The sequence below is a fragment of the Mchenga conophoros genome, linkage group LG19, assembly GCF_057382185.1.
Source record: "Mchenga conophoros isolate Kocher_MC1m ecotype Shallow Benthic linkage group LG19, M_conophoros_male_GT1.1, whole genome shotgun sequence".
Taxonomy (NCBI): Eukaryota; Metazoa; Chordata; class Actinopteri; order Cichliformes; family Cichlidae; genus Mchenga; species Mchenga conophoros.
In genome coordinates, this window is record NC_140544.1 from 25,570,957 (window position 1) to 25,588,379 (window position 17,423).

The window sequence follows — 17,423 nt, forward strand, 5'->3', positions numbered from 1 at the left end:
ACCAAAGCTCAAGCCTGACATTAATTTGAAGGGGCAACTTGCTAAGGTACATAGTAGGAGTGTGAGTTTATATTTGAGCCTGTGTATAGAACAGTTACAAAAAAAATCAATAAAACCCCAAATTACCCTGAGATTTACTCACATGATGCACATGTAGTAAACCCCCAAAGGCTCATTCTGAGCCACCAAAGAGCCTGATTGCTAACAGCAGTTACTGATAACTTCCTGTAATTGATACATTTGGGGTCCATATATAAAGTGAAACATGAAAGTAGCTCTTCCACGTATCTTCCCCCCAAATTCAAACCCACCCACTGTCTATCCTGTGTGTGTTTGGATTGAAAATGAAAGCTGGCAGTAAGAGTGTTTGCCAAGGTGTCTCTTTGGTGGATAGATGATTTAGTGGGTGATTCTATGAGGAGATTCCTCTGTGGTCTCAGCTGGGATGGAGTGAAAAAGATAGCGAGGAGAGAGTGGGGCGGGGGCCAGACTGCCCTAGTCATTTGATGGAGAGGTGGAGTAGGACTGGGTAATAAGACTGCACAGGTGTCCGTGGGCACACACACACACACACAGAAGCCTGAGCACATGCACAAAATGGTCCAGCAGATTAAATGCGCTGCAGGTTGTGTGAGACCAGAGAGCCAAGCAGAGAGAATGGGAGAAGGTGTTGTGTAAGCTCCAGGGCAGCAAAGTCTTCCTCTACCACTAAGTCAGCTACTGATCTCATTTCTCCCCAGATGGACTCCTAACACACTCCCATCAGGGGACAAATATATATTCTCTCTGTCTCTTTTGCTCACACATTCCTGCACCAGCGACCTTTTCTCTTTATTTGTCTCCCATTCTCTTGCTATGACTTCATCTGGGGCCCTTGCTCTTTGTGTGTGGGTTTTTTTTTTTTTGTAGTTTTTCTTTTGTTTGTTTTATTCCCTCTCCGTCTTTACATTCCTCCTCCACACCTACACCTCTCGAACTCTGTATTCTTCTGTATGTCTGTCACATAATTTCATCCTATATCATGCAGTATCTCAAACACCATTGCCCTCTCTCCTCCTCTTTTGATCAATCATTGCATACAGGTGCTGTTAAACTGTGTCCTCTGGTGAACCGGCCACCCCAGAGTGTCCCTTGCGCCTGCCTCCATCCTTGCTCTTTGTCATCGTTCTCATCGCCTCAGCCCTCCAGCTCTTGCCCCAGTTTGTCAGCGAAGCAAAACTGGCTGAGTCTTGGAGCCATCATTCATCTACACCCCCCCCCCCCCCCAACTCCTGACGCATTGGCGGCTTGGCTGGTCTCAGACAAATAGCATCATGGCAGATAATACAGCCACAGCCAGAAAAAGAGCCAAATAAATGGTCCCTTCTATGCCGACCTAATGGTCCTGCTTTCCACTTGGCCAGAGGACAGTGCTTAGCCTGGGTACTACATGGATACAAACGTCCGCTTGGAAAGAGAAAAACTCACAAGCCTCACAGGCACCTTATGAATAAAGCCTGTCAGCTGTCAACATATCCCTAGACAAATACAGTGCTTATCGGGGGGATGTTTATTGTGCTATTTGCATGGTGATGTATGAATGTGACATGAAGGTGTCTGTTGCAGGAGTACATAACGGGGAGATAATTCAAATCTCAAAGCCCTAATCACATCTAAAGCGCTATCACATATACGCTAATATTCATACGCATGCAGCACTCTATAACCTTTGCAGATCGGCGATAGATGCCAACATATTTCAAATAGTGCGTCTTATTCTGAAGTTCAGGGGGGAAAAAACCCAACAAGATGTCAAAAGAAAATGCATTTTACGTTGTACAGTTTAGCGCAGCTGCGTGTTAAATATTGTCAACGAGAACGAGGTGTAAGGAGACTGCATAATTAAACAAGTCCGGAAAATCCGTTGCATTGTGACATTTCATTTGTGGTTCTCACTGGAGATAGTTATGCCATATGTTATGAATTTGTCTCCTCTGTCAACGCACCAGGTGGTGGGATTATTAAGCAGTTATAATTATTGAGCTATCAGGGTGTATCACAACATGACATCAATATATTATTACTGCTATACTGTTTATCTATCAAAAACATAAAACGAGTTTTTCCTTCTTTCTTTTGTCATTTTGCAAGTCTGCGTTTATGGAGAAAAATGTAGAATATTGTAATTTTAGGCATCGTCATGGAAAAGCAAAAGCTTTCTACAGAAAAGCTAAGTACACCATTGCTGTTTTCATAAGAATTATGAGGGTGTGTAGCAGTGAGATCATGCTAATTAAATGTGTTTGGTTAAAGGATGATCAGGGAGTGTGAGCACCCCTATAAAAGGCAACGTTTTGGAAGTTTGTTCAGTTCTGGAGCATTCAAAAGAACAATCCTCCCAGGAGTTCATGTCCTATTGCCTCAAGGTCAGACTGTGCAATGTTCAGAGAAACTGCAAAAAATGTTAGAGCTTCATCTCAGACTGTTTGAAAAATTATAACTGAACAAACCACAAGACTTCTGGGACAATCGCCTTTGGACATACAAGACCAAAATGGATATGTTTATGAGCACAAACACCTCAAACCAACTATGAATCGCAGTAGACTACAGGTTGTTTTGCAGGTACAGGACCTTGACACCGTGTAGTCATTGTGTTGAACATTAACTTCTCTGTATATCAAAGTATTCTAGAGTCAAACAGCATCTGTCCAACAGCTAAAACTTGGCCTAAACTGGGTCACACAACAGGACGATGATCCCAAGCACGAAAGCAAATCTACAACAGAATGGCTGAAAAAGAAAAGAATTAAGGTGTTGCAATGGCCCAGTCAAAGTCCAGACTTCAACCTGATTGATATGTTGTGGCAGGACCTTAAGAGCGCTCTGCAAATATCTGTAGACCTCAATGAACTGAAACAACGTTGCAAAGACGAGAGGGAAACCCTTCCAAAATGGTGATATTCAGAAACCAGTGATAACAATTACATAACATGCTACATGCTATTGAATCATGCGGCATACTTAGTATTTCATAAGACTTCTTTTTCACACAAGTGTATCAGCTTAGCTTCATTTTAACCCAAATTTGGTTGTAATGTATCCAAGTTTTGCTTGCATGCTAGTAAGAATATCCTACATCTGGCTCTTCTGAACTTGCATTTATAGTCCCTCCAACTATAAATATAGTACGTAATACATGTAGCAAAGATTCATTTTTTCCACTGTTGTTTAAAAAAAGCAAAAGGCAGATTGCTTGACTTTTTTTTCCCTTTAATTGAATATCCCAGTAAATTGTTTATTGTCCTCATCACTTTTTTAAGTCCTTAAGAAAGTTTTTTATGACCTTATTGGAAGGACTAAAAAGGACATTGCAAATCACAGATGGGGAAAATGCAATCATTGCCGGTTTCTCATCTTGCTGTGATTAAGGCTTGATTATGATTTCTTTAGGGTCACGGAAAAAATCTGGCTTGGATTAAAAGAAAAAAAGTTGAGTGGCAGTAAGAAATCAAAAGTGAGAGTGTGCTCTGTGAAAGCCCATATCCACCTCCTTTACCCTGAAGGTGTTTTTTAAAAAAAACAAAAACATTTGCTTCTTGGAAAGGCAGTCGCCAAATAAAAAAATTAAATATGTCTAAATGAGATAAAGCCTAATCTGATCACCTAAAATGGAGAAGAAATGGAGTTCAGAGCATCAATAATTTACCATGTTGTCGTTGCACTTGTAAACATTTGAAAGTGTTCGCACCATCATCGTCATCATAATCACTGACGATGACAGACAGGCCGCCACCATTACTGCTGATGCTGACTATTTCCTCTCTTTCCATCTATCACTGATGGGCCTTTTTCCATTCTCCTTGATCATGGCTACTGTTGTCGCCTTCTCTCCTGTAGCGTAATGACTCAGTGTGTGATGCTGGATGGTTGCTGACAGTGTGTCCTATGACTCACATCAGGGTGGTACTGCTGTCCCAGCACATCTCTACACCCCCTCATCCCACCACCCTATGTGCATCCTCCTATGCCTCCTATACTCTCCCCTTCTGCTTCGGTTTGGGATGCACCTTCCTCACTAGGTAGGGGACATCCACTAATAATAAGTAAACATACGCACACACAGATACCTGTGCAGGCCCGTTGGATAGCTATATAGAGTTTACTGTGTTTTAATCAGTCATCTCCTATTTTCCCTCCCATGTGGAGTGTGATAATAAATAAGTAAATAAATAAAGCTGGAGCAAAAAGGGGAAAGCTGACAGGAGGCAAAGATGCCATTGGAAAAAAGGTGATGAGGCCGTATTAATGCTGGAAATAAGTTTGACTGTGTACTGAATGTGCTGGTGCTACAAAGGTATAAAATGTTGCGACACTTTATTACACACAGCTGCTCAGGTGTAAAACATACTCTTTAAACAAGACAAATTTTAGTTTAGATCCACAAATAGAGGAAAAATATAAATATAGAGTAATATTCTTACTCGTGATTGTCACGCTCAGATTATCGATCTGTAAGAAATGCTAAGCATGTCCCATGCTGCAGTGAGGTCTGCTTTACACAGACACCTTGGCTTGTTTTATGTAAATACCACACTTAAACTCTCCTGCTTTAAAGAGTTTGGGGAGTCATAAACCGTGACAGAACCCCAGGCCTTACCACTCCCTATAAAACACTGACTGTTTATGGATGCCTGTACCTGCAGCTTTCCACCAATAAACGCTTTCCTTTGTCCTTCTGGGAAGTGGACGGAGGAAAGGGAGCGAAAGGGGACTAGATTGTGTGACTTTAACCAGGAAGTGTTCCCTGTCTGTAGTTTTGGTAGATAGTTTGCCATCTGCAATAAAACTCTAAATGAGTGGAGAGGCATGTAAGTTTCTGCAAGTAAATGACATTTGAACCGTGACACTGATAGCATCTGTTTTTTGTTTTGTTCTTTTCTAACCAACTAACGCAGAGCATCTTAAGAGCTACTAAAGATTTCATCCCATTCCAAAATGGCAAGGAAACACTTGATATTGAACATCGATATTTTGAAATATGGAGCTAACCTCCAGGTCTGAAGCGGAGAGTCATAGAAATGCAAGAAATACGCATTTATCTCAGTAACCAGAAGGGGGCGACTCCTGTTTTTGCCAAAAGCCTTTGGCTTGCTTTTTCGGTTGTATAGACGTATATGGGAAAACAGCTTCCTCACACTGAGACCTCAGCGAGCACCTTCTTCATGACTTCATGGACTCACTCCCTAGTGTCGGGTCATATCGAATAGATAATGAAGTCCATTTTGTAAATTATTCATTCTGAGTCAGGAGGATTTGATTGCTTTTGTGCTTACCGCTCACTCCCGGTCTCAGCTGAGTTGAAGACACAAGTGTAGATGTACACTAGATTTTTGCCATGATTTTAATATTTCAGTTTGGAAACACGAGACTTTGTGGAAAAAACTTTGAAACAAACTCTCAGAAATGTCTTTGTTTTGGGTTTTAACTTCTTCTCTTCCTGGACAACAGGTGTGGCGGTATTGTGTGACTTGCGACACCTGTTGTCCAGGAGAATGCTGCAGTGGCTTACTGCGCTTTAATGGTGAGCATAAATAGAGACCATTGGACCAATGCGGCAGGTATACTGACACCTTTATTCAGGATATGCTCATTGGCTGCTCACTGGACAGCATACGGTTTGCCAAGATGGCAACTCAAAGCTTCATAACAGGACTACATCCAAAAGTACTGCTTATAATATCACACAACAGATATATATGCAGCTCCCATTTATCTGATTAGGAGAAAGCATCCTCATTTTTCACTGGCTGAAAAACTTGATTTTCTGTCTGCATGGAGAAAAAAACAATAATGCACTTTTGTATTTATGTGCGTTGTCCTTTCTTGTAAATGTCATCAGTGAACAGCTTCCCCTCCCCTGCGCTTCTTTCTGCTTAGAATGTAAGTGGACTCAGTGCCGTCCGCTTGGTGCCATTGTCATTGTTGAGCCAAAGTTCTTTTAATCACACCGCTGCCCTCAACCCGCCGTGATTTACTAGCTCTCCCCATCCATGAGGCCTCTGCTCCAGCCAATTGCATTAAAGAGATAAATAACCAGACCAATAAAAGTGTTGTGAGCGGGCCGAATGGGTCCTGGAAAGCTCGCCGTCCATTTGGTGCTGTAAGCAACGGTGTGGGGGGGTGCGGTATCAGAGGAGGGGTGGGGCTTTTAGTGGAAGGTTTTTTAGGGGTGATATTGTGATTGGTGGTGGAGGTGATGTCATGTCATCCATCTCAGGGAGCCACTTCATTAGGCTAATGGAAGGGCTGGACCGCTCACTGTTCGTTCCTGTGCGTGAATGTGTGTGTGTGTGTGTGTGTGTGTTTGTCCTTCCACTGATGGCAGCTTCCAAGGCTAAAGTGGTTATGAAGGCTAAAGTGATTTTATTAGCCAGGCACATAGCCCATCACTGTGTATGGGCATAAGTATGTGTGTGTGTGTCCATGTGTGTGTCTGTACAGTCATAAGGCTGTACAGGTGCTATTTTAGGTGTGAGGAGAAAATACAGAAATAAACCCACCTTATTTTTTTAATGTTTCGACTGCAGTCACATTCCTTCAGTGACTTGCAAAAAACGTGAAGTGCAGGGAGAATACTCAGCAAACTTCAGAGTAACATCAATGAAGGACTGATTTGTCACTGACTTAAATTTGCACGTCACTTCAAATGTTCCTCTTGTGACGAGCGAAGAGGACAAAGGGAAATGCTCTTGGAATCTGCTGCACCGCCCGACCTCCTCCCTCTGCGTCTCGCTCTTCCTCTCCTCCTCTCTCTTTCCATCGCTTTCTGTTTGTCAGTTTTTCCGCCTGAAACCCACACGGGCTGCCGTCTGGACTTCTGCTGCGTTTACAGGACGCAATTCCTCTGATTTGAGTCCGTTTTAGCAATTTTTTTGATTTTTCAAATTCAAATTCAAATTTTATTTGTCACGTACACAGTCATACACAGTACGATATGTAGTGAAATGCTTGGACAACTGCTCGTGACCTAAAGAAAACAAAAAAGGAAAGGCTATGAATAAGATAGGAAATAAATATGAAAAATTAAAAAGGGTAAATTTAACTAAGAAGGAATAAAATATAAATTAAGGTTAAAAATGAAATAACTGTACAACACAAATTAGAATGAAGGGTAAATTTAACTGGGAAGGATAAGATAAAATATATAAATTAAAGTTGAAAATAAAATAACTGTACAACAAAATACACAATATAGAACTATATAAGAATGTATGAAGAAATCTAAATATAAATAAATATATACACAATAACAGCAGCTGTACAAGTATTAACCGGAAATGAAGAATATAGTGACCAGTGTTGTGCAAAAAAACAATGTGTGCAAAAACAATGTCCAGAAAGTCCAGTGTGTGTGTAAGAACCATATGTGTGGGTCAGTACTGTGTGGTGGTGTGATTGAGAGACCGTATCGCCTGCGGGAAGAAGCTCCTCCTCAGTCTCTCTGTGTTGGTCTTCAGGGAGCGGAATCGCTTTCCTGACCTCAGCAGAGAGAACAGTCTGTTGTTGGGATGGCTGAGGTCCTTCACGATCTTCCTGGCCTTGGTCCGGCACCGCCTGCTGTAGATTGAGTGCAGGTCAGGGAGCTCGGAGCGGATGGTGCGCTCAGCTGACCGCACAACCCTCTGTAGAGCTCGTCTGTCCTGCATGGTGCTGTTCCCGAACCAGGTTAAGATGTTTCCCGCCAGGATGCTCTCTATGGTGCACGAGTAAAAGTTCCTGAGCACCTTGGAGGGCAGTTGGAAGTCTCTCAAGCGTCTGAGGTGGTAGAGACGCTGTCGGGCCTTTTTCACCACGGTGTTGATGTGACAGGACCATGACAGGTCCTGCGTGATGTGAACTCCGAGGTATTTGAAGCTGTCCACTCTCTCCTCTGGGCACTCGTTGATGACGGGGGTCTGGTAGTTCCTCTCCTGCTTAGTGCTGAAGTCCACTATCAGCTCCTTTGTCTTACTGACGTTTAGAAGGAGGTTGTTCCTCTGGCACCAGTTCTCCAGATTCCCAATCTCCTTCAGGTAGGCCGTCTCGTTGTTATCAGAGATCAGGCCCACCACGACGGTGTCGTCAGCAAACTTGATTATGGTGGTGGAGCTGGTAGTGGCCACACAGTCATATGTGTACAAAGAGTACAGCAGGGGGCTCAGAACACACCCCTGGGGGGCTCCAGTGCTGAGAGTGGTGGAGGCTGAGACATGTCCGCCCATCCTTACTGCCTGTGGTCTGCCAGTTAGGAAGTTGGAGATCCACTGACACATAGATGAGCTGAGTCCCAGATGCTCCAGCTTGGTGGTGAGTGTGGAGGGAATTATGGTGTTAAATGCAGAGCTGTAGTCTATGAAGAGCATTTTAACATAATTCCCCCTTCTAGTGTCCAAGTGAGTGAGTGCCGGGACCCGTCTTTGAATTGTTTTGTAACAACCAGGGGCTTGCTCCATCATCTGAACTGTCCTTTCCCACTGAAATATCTCTCATCTTCTTTTTTCTGTTAAATAGTTAAATAGATGTTTAATGGTTGGCCTTGATGTGGGTCTGGCGAGTCTGTTCTTTTCATGCCTTTAAAGTTGAGATGAATTCAGTTTGTTACAGAACAAATTCAGTTTAAATTGATCAAAAGCAGCAGCACCTTAGAAAACTCTTTCAGCTTCCCTTCCCTTTTGTGTCTGTGTGTGTGTGTGTGTGTGTGGCTCTTATCCTTAGACATAAACCACGAGACATAAACATAGGATTGTATTAATCTGTTTATTCACAGTGTTTATAGACTATAATATGAGGTTAAATGTAATACTTGTGCATCCAGATTTTCACCATGGAGGTGTTAACGGAAAGGAGTAGCCACACTGTTCCCGAGCTGTGCAGTATGTTTTATTCAATAGCTTAGTAGTTCTCAAAGAAAGTAAATCTTTAAAAAAATGATCGGCTAAAGCATATGCTCTCTGCACCCATTAAGATGTGTAAATGAGAGGAAGGGAAGGCAGGTAGCCCTAGCAAGGCGCTTGTATCCCCCACATATAGACACCTGCTACCAGAGCAAAAGTGCACGAGCCAAGCTGTTTGCTATTAATATTAATTCCTCCAGTATTCTGAAAGTCATCAGCCACCCTGAATAGGAATTAAACTATTCCCTTTTGTTTGTATATTTTTTGCACCATGATTAATTTAACTTCTCTGCATGCTGAGATGTAAGGAATGCGTGGTGTTGTGACCTCCACAGATGTGTAAATGCGCGGGGACATGTTTTTAAATTGTGGGCAAACACTCCACTCCTTAAAAAGGGTGAATCCATCCATATTCTTCTGTATTTTTTTTATTTAATTTATTCAATTGTAGTCTGTTTTTAATTGTTATCAGGCAATTAAACTGATATTATTTATCTTTGCTAATTATTAATGATTTCTTTAATGTCAGTTTTTCAGTAGTTTGTGTAATATTAAATATTTATAAATGTATCATAGCTGATTAGAAACAGCTATTTTATTCTGAAAATATTTATTCTTTATTCTGAAAATGATTTCTTACCAGTTTATTATTGCTTCTATTATTTTAGTATTTGAGAATGAAATTATTTTTAAAGAGATTGTTAGTATTATTCATCTATATTTAAAGTCATTATGGGGTGGCTGATAACCATGTAAAATAGCCATAAACTATATATATTCTTTGCATTAAAATTTTAAATCAAATAAATACTTTTTTATTTTATTTATTTAGTACGTCATTTTTAAACACTGTTTATATACCTATTGTAAAGATGCTGCAGAGATTTAGATTTGTTTTTTAATTCTGCTAATATGTATCACACAAATTAAAAAAAAATAATTTGACATTGCAACCATTGTTGCACTAATCTAATGGCAAAAGCATCATAAAATGTAACATTAATAAAATTAGCAACATTGTTATTATTTTATTTTCATAATAAAATCATTATTAACTAAACTTTAGATATGAATAATTGATTATTTATTAACAGTAGCCATTATAAAGTCTTTCTTTTATCTATATATAAGCTACGCCAAATTCCTGTGGGCTCAGACTCTATAGTACACATTCAGTTTCTCTGTGTACGTATGTTATGTGCTTACTCCTGTTTAAGTGGCCTTTGCATTTCAAAGCGCAGTGCGTGTTTGGCTTGTGTCCGGGTGTTCGCACTGCACACTGCGGTGGCCTTTAACGCCTGTCCCTGGTGCAGATCGATTTTGTGCCTAGCCAGCAGCCCGCTGCTAACCTTGAGGTAAGTTGGCGTAATGAGATCACATCTGACGGCATTGACTCACACCTGACAGCACTGACACTCAGCTCCCAGCCAGGGAGCGACACAGACGGGCAGAGTGGGAAAGGGTAGGTCCTTTGTGGTCGGCTATACTGTTAAAAGCTTTGTTTTGTTCTATAAAACCTATTGCAGTTTATGAAACCTTTCACTGGAGACGGAAGCTGGGTGAACATGTCCGTGGTCCACAATCATTTACTATAAAATCTCTGTGGAAGATGTTGAAAAGAACGGCAGGTACGTTTGGCATTCTTCTTCCACGAGAAAGCCAAATTTTCAGGATCGACCTCTGTATTATTGAAGCCTGACCCGCCGCAGCCTCTTAGAGTTCAGTACAGTTGAATTCAGAGTGTAGCTTTGCTGCTGCTCTGTGGGATTTGTCTGTAGGCGGTGCTGGGTTATGTATGACCCACTGTCTAACCAGACTCGTGGTAAAAAGCATATTTTCTGGCCCAGATTAAAACCTCAGCAAGCCAACAGGGATCACTTATGCGCCTAAAACAATGTGAAATTTGATCTAAAAAGAATTAAAACATATACTGCCCATCAGTGTAATGTACCTGCACACATATTATGGGATGGCTCTTTCCTTTAAACCTGTGATAAGCATGCTGGGGCTGATTTCGAGATGCATGTATCAAGCTGGTGGTAATTGAAACAATAATGGACATGATAACAGCTTGGCAAATAGCATTGATCCATCATCTAAGATGAGCCCTCTTTGTGCATTAAAAGCATGACTAAATGGTGCAAACTGATATTGCTCTCGGTCATGGCTAGGTCGTGTGGGCTAATTGAAAAAGAAATGAGTAAAATGAGGGTTTTGTGATGTGTGGAAGTGTGATGAGCCTCTCACCTTGCCTCGCTCGGGCTTTCAATCCCTCGCACAACCTGGGATTAGCCGAAGACACGGCATGATTTTGGCGGAAGCGTGGAATTGGAATTCAGTTTCTGTATATCCACGCACAGATGTAGTCTACTAAGCCAGTGGGACCCAGATCAATAGGAATCTAACAGTTTTAGCACCTGAGCAGCTCAGGAGCATCCTCGGCTGGTTACGTCTTAGTCTCGGCCTTGTCTACACACTCCTCCGGCGTTACTTTCTGGGCTGCAACCTGACCTTGACACGTTTTCTCATCTGCCTGCTTTGCTGCTTTGCTGATGTCCAACTTTCACAGGGTTGAAGTGGTACTCTGCTTCACCTAGCCTATAGATTGAGCACTGCTGGGCTGGGTGAACACATGGAAAATGAGATCGCTGACCTACAGCAAAGGTTAGACTTCAGTAAGCACGAGCACTCAGATGAGGGCCGGTGCAGGAGCCGGGGCTTTAATAAACTACTGCTGACCATAAGCCTATTGTTTTACGTCTCTCCTCTGGATATCTGTGCATGTGTGTGTTTGCGTGTGTGTATGTGTTTAATGTAATGCCACTGGAGCTGCAGCCCTCATTGGGGCTAGCTGTGTTAAGCTGAAATGTTATTATTGATTACACACAGAGGTTGTGATGGAAAAGCAACAGCCAGGGAATGAGCCCAGCTCCAGGTGCGTGCATGTTTATGTATATGTATGCGTGCGTGCGTGTGTGTGTGTGTAGGTGGATGTATATGTGAGCCACAGCTATGCTGTCCATCAGCCTAGCCTAATCCATTGTGGTGGTGGTGGTGGGGGGGGGGACAATGGCACAGTGAGAGGGGAAGAACAGTATTTGAGGGTGAGGTGGTGTTTGTTGTATTTTTGAACATCCTGTGAGCCTTTCTTAGATTTTGCAAGTATATATTTTTAAGAAAGGACCCTTTTCCTACTTGCTCTCTAGCTCTTTCTGTCCTTGTCACATGTAATCACTTAAAAATGCTTATGTCATCTACACGCACATGCAGTAAACTCATAAAACTACATACAGTACTTAGAATTACACATATAAGAGCATATACAAGCCCCTTTTCACTCTGTCTTTCTGCCTTTCCTTCACAGACACCTGTGGTTACACACACACTAGCATACGTTCACTCTCTCTCACACACACACACACATCAAGTCTCACACTCTCCACCACAGTCCCTTTATGCGAGGCCTGCCTGGCACCCAACTGTGAGGCACTTTTAATTAGAGCCCTGCTGTTAAGCACAGACCTCCTCCAATGGTCCCATCCACTTCCCATCACCTCCTTCCTCCAACCCACACACCCTCCATTGCACACAGACCGCCGCTGTGCTCTCTTCACTCCTTGTCCTTTGAGACCTGAAGGCGTTAAACACTGTACCCAGAAGGCGAAGAAAATGCACGACCCCTTTCTCTAGCCCTTTTTAAGCTCAAATTCTGTAAACAGTCACATTAAACTGCGACTATATAACTATGAAAGAACAATTACAAACATTGATGGTTTTTAAAAAAATTGAATTTCATGGAATTTACTCTGTTCTGTTTGGTTTTGTTTCTGAATGAAAACGCTCTTTAGTCTGCCTGAAAAAATGGACTTCGAGTGCTATCGGGTTTGTGAGCAGGAAAGATATGCAACACATGCACTCTTGTAACACAGTCAGCTGTGCAGCAATGCTCAAAATATTCCTGGAACTCAAGCTGCTCCATCACACTCATAACCTGCATTCTTCCATTTCCCTTTTTCAGCAAGGCCAAAGCCCTTCAGAGGAAATTTAAAAAAAAAAAAAGAAGAAGAAGGAAAGAAAAACAAGTCTCTCACATTCATTGAGTCTCTTCAGCATCTGGCTGCTATGATCAAAGGGCTATTGTGTTGGGGGGTCTGTTCTCTAAGCTGCTTTCATTAGGAACCTCCATAACCAGGCGTAAGTTGATTAGAAACAAAGCAGGTGGGATGATGCTACGTTGAGCCAGCACTGGAATTTCGAGCTAAACTTCCCAAAGCCTTTGCATTGTGTGTGTCACTCAGTCCCTGGCAGCAGAGGGGAGAAGGGGATTATAACCTCACAGCATACACATAATGCACACTAACCTCAGTCAGAAATCTTTGGGCTGGGTAAGAGCGCAGCTCTGTTACAGCTTCAGAGGGAAAAATGAAGCAATAAGGAGGTCTGCTTATAACCCATTAGACCCAGTTTGCCAGCAGTAAATATGCCTCGAAAGGCCGCTGTCTGTACATTTGGAGGTAATTCGGAGAAACAGCGAGCGCTGCCTCCATCTGTGACAGCTCGTCTTCAGCTTGATGTGGGAAGACAGGTTGTTTAGGACCGTGGGGATTGAGGGATGAAGAAAGACCAGGGTGTGAGAGGAGGAGGAGGTGGAGGAGGAGGAGGAAGGCTGCAGCTGTTGTTGTGTGTAGTTTAGATTTGGTCTGCTGTGGGTTGGCAGAAATCACAGCAGAGCCAGAGAGGCATCGACAGATATATAGATAGATAGATAATTTCACCTCTTCCTTCCAGCTTCCTCACCTCGCTTTATGTGCTAAAGGCCCCCTTTAAACCCGGGGATTTAGCATAAAAGGCAGAAACAAAGCGGCGTCTCCAAGCCACCTTGCGTTTCCTCCTCCTCCACCTTCTGTGTAGCAAATGTCGCTGCACCGAGAATCCTCCGCTGTCTGCCTCTGTATCGACCTTTCGTCTTCCTCAGAGGAACATAGAGCCGGCTCCTGCTAGGGCCCTTTTCCTTCTGTTCATGGGGTGGGAGTTTTTTTTTTATTATGATTGTTTTTAAAGATTTTTTTCCCCTCGCTCTCCCTCTGTCTCGCTCTTTGCCCAGGGTTGCGGATATTGCCAAAAGGAGAGAGGAAAGAAGAAGAAAAAAAAGCAGGGAGGGGAGAGAAGGGGAAAAAAAGCAAGAGTAGAAAGAGAAGTTATTTTGCTGAAGGACATTTGCAGAGGCTGCTTTTAACACCCTCACCCCTCCTCTCCTTCCTCACTCCTTTTCCTCCATCCCTGCTTAAACACACTTCTCCCCTTTCTGCTCTTTAAATATTGAGAATCGCTGAAAATTCTTCTGCTCTCTGCCTTTAGATGCTACTGGCCTCCCAACAGCTCACCAGGCGAGATGTGTTTGGATGGGCTGAAAGGCCCCAGATTGCACAACCTCTCTGCCCCAACTCCAGGCCCCAGGAAACTGGTCGGAGCTCCGCTGGTTCCCAAGCTGCACCTCTTCCCCGACTCCCTGTGTTCTCTGTCTGAAGGCCAAGCTCCCCCTCTGGGCTGGCTTTGGCTGCTCATTTCCACAGTAACAGGGGGCAACTCTCCACAGACTTGGCTTTGTAACCTACACCAACATGCTTTTGTGCAAACACACACACACACGCAGCTGAAGCAGACTGCAAGTTTGTAAGAGTCACTGTACTCATTACCTCTCACTGCCCAGCTTACACACATCTCTGATTTTCTTTCACTGGCTGCATTATAGATGCTATTTAAAACTTTGCTAACTAGTAGGGTGCGGACGCCTGTGTTGTGGGCCGCTCCAAAATGAACCACTGCCTGAGTTTTGATGTGAATAAGAGCTTTTCTCGAATGATGCATTCCTCAGCGTATGCGACTATTGTAGTTGTTGTATCTCTAAAAGGAAAACAGTAAATAGCTGCTAAATAAAGCCAAAGCTGTAAAAATCTTAAGTGTATCTGGGCTAACTGTTGGTCAAAGCACAGCTGGAAACCAACCCCCCACATATCAAAAAGCGAGAGCTGCAGACTGAGATCATAGACATGTTACTGCTTAACAGTCCACTTTATGGGACTGGCTGTCTTTGTGTTTTAATGAGGAGGCCATGGACGAGTGGAAAGGAGAGGAGAAAGATGGAGGGGTGGTGAGGGTTGGTGGGGTTGTAAGGGAAGATGAGTGATTAGAAAAGACTGAGAAAGAATAAAGGATGGAGTGTTTGGAAGAGGTTATCGTGAGGTTTAGTGTCCCCTTTCTCTCTCCACGTCTAATTAGGAGTGAAAGAAGGGGTTGCCGGGTCCTCCTTTAAGTGCTGCTTTTAATTTTTCACATCACATCCTGATGATTCTCTTCTCTTCTCTTCTCTTCTCTTCTCTTCTCTTCTCTTCTCTTCTCTTCTCTTCTCTTCTCTTCTCAAATCTCTCTAAAGTCAAATGACCGGTTTGTTTTTCTTTGTTTTATTTTATAGCCTCCAGAAATAAAATCTACACTCTTTCTTCAGGATATGTTAGTTGAGCAGGGCCTTAAATTGGCAACAAACTTGAACGTGTGTGTGTGTGTGTGTGTGTGTGTGTGTGTGTGTGTGTGTGTGTGTGTGTGTGTGTCATTCCTCTGAAAAGTGTTTTGAGCCTCCGGTGCACTGGCATGAGATTGGCAGTTTGCTGTGTGCTGATAAAGTCAACGTGTGTGTGTGTGTGTGTGTGTGTGTGTGTGTGTGTGTGTGTGTGCGCGCGCGCGCATTTAAGTGTGCCTGCTGGTGAAGAGGAAGGAGGAAGGAGGAGTGCAGCCTGGACACCTCAGGAATGTTTTCCTGATAACAAGTTCTTCCTGCGCTGTGTGCTCGGCTGTTGTAATTTTATGTGTTTTACTGCACTGTGTGTGTGTGTGTGTGTGTGTGTGTGTGTGTGTGTGTGTGTGTGTGTGTGATAGTGGAGGGCAGGTTTCACTGCTTTTCAGTTAGCCACAAGTTTATTTTTAATCACAGTGGAGTATGCAAACATGCAGCCAAAGCGTAGCATTAAAGGAGTCCAATTGGGTCAAAGAGATGTAGATTTTTTCATCGTGCAGTGAACGAGTTTTAATTACATACAGATGTACGTCCACAGCTGTGGAATTTATTTAAATTCAGTAAACCAAAGACTCCAGGTCAGTTACAATCCCAGTTCAGCTAATGTCATTTTGAGCATTACCTGCAAGCCTCTTTGCAACCCACTGTGTCCGACATCCCAGAATAAAGCCGTGATCCACAACTATAAACTGCAGGGGTCCTAACTGAAATGCAGAGGATCAGCTCCTTTGTGTGTTTTTGAGGATTTTTACTGTCTCAGATTTTACTCCAAATCAAAATCACACAATCACATCAGTGAAAGAAGATAACAGCACAAACACACACACACACTGAGCACATTCCTACCTTTGGAGCATGACTCCAGCTCACTGCTCATGCCTCATGTGCACCGGCGCATGCTCTGTGCAGCAGCAGAGCACACACTACCTCGTGCGTCCTCTCCGCCGCTCTCCCCTCCGCAGGCCGCCTCATTAAACTTTCAGCTGAAAACTCTTTTTGCCGTTCGGTCCCTCGGCATAAGAGGAGTAAATTAAATTCAGTCTGTCCACTGGGTTTGAAGTCAGATGGAAGGGTGGCATTTGCCGACTCGGTCTGCAGTCTCAAAGCAATGCGCTGTGGCCACAGGTGGTGCTTTGTGAGCCCTGACATCAGCCTCACAGTCTGAAATGACCCGGGCGCTCCTAGAATATACGCCATCTTTGTTTTGTTTCTCCTCATTCTGTCTGGTTTATGTCTTTGCTCGTCCCCTAGAAAATCTCGGAGATGGCATCGACTACGACCAGTTGGAGAAAGAGGACATTGGCAAACTGATCAACGAGACTCTCCAGATCTTTGAGCGCTACGGAGGACCGGACGCCTATATAAACATCAAATACATGATCCCCACCTATCAGTCCTGCCTGACGAACTAAGGAGAGAGGAAGGGGCTGTCAGCCATGTCCACGTCTTTAAGATTTAATTTACAGCGGCATGTTTAAAGTGCTATCAGTTTGTTGTTCTGTTCCCGTTTCTTTAGTGATTTATTTAGACAGCTGATGGAAAGTCCTCGGTGCATACTGACGTTTGTTTCAAAGCCTCTTTTAAAATGTATGAAAACATTAAAAATTCTGTTGCATCTAAGTAAATCATCCCGCAGAATCTATTTTTTCGCCTTTCAAACACTTGTGTTGCTGTTGAAGCGTTGGCCATCTTGGATTTATGTCGGCTAAAGAAGATGCCAATGTACAGCGACAAGACTTACGCTGGCGTCCACAGCTCCAGCAGCAGCTGTCTCCGAAGCACGTGTGTATTTATGATATTTCGAAATATAAATATAAAGTATTTTATATCTCCAGATCTGAAAGCCGTTATCGCTTCACCACAAAGGTTTCCTTTGAAAAGCTGATAATACTGTTTGAGATATAGAAAAGATTGGTTTCAGTAACGCAGAAACTGCG

At 43.1% G+C, this 17,423-nt stretch overlaps 1 protein-coding gene across 3 annotated transcripts in view; it reads left to right on the forward strand.

The window, feature by feature from the left end:
* pacrg (PARK2 co-regulated) overlaps nt 1-17,111 on the forward strand; it is a 156,466-nt gene extending 139,355 nt beyond the window's left edge. For 2 of the 3 annotated variants that reach the window (XM_085257133.1, XM_085257134.1), the window contains one exon: nt 16,738-17,111. In XM_085257133.1, the coding sequence (XP_085113259.1) occupies nt 16,738-16,898 (161 nt within the window). In that variant the 3' untranslated portion in view covers nt 16,899-17,111. Of the gene's footprint in view, nt 1-1,082; nt 1,511-16,737 lie in introns of those variants that run through there. The other variant, XM_085257132.1, reaches the window with a different exon arrangement.
* Nucleotides 17,112-17,423: the final 312 nt, after the last annotated feature.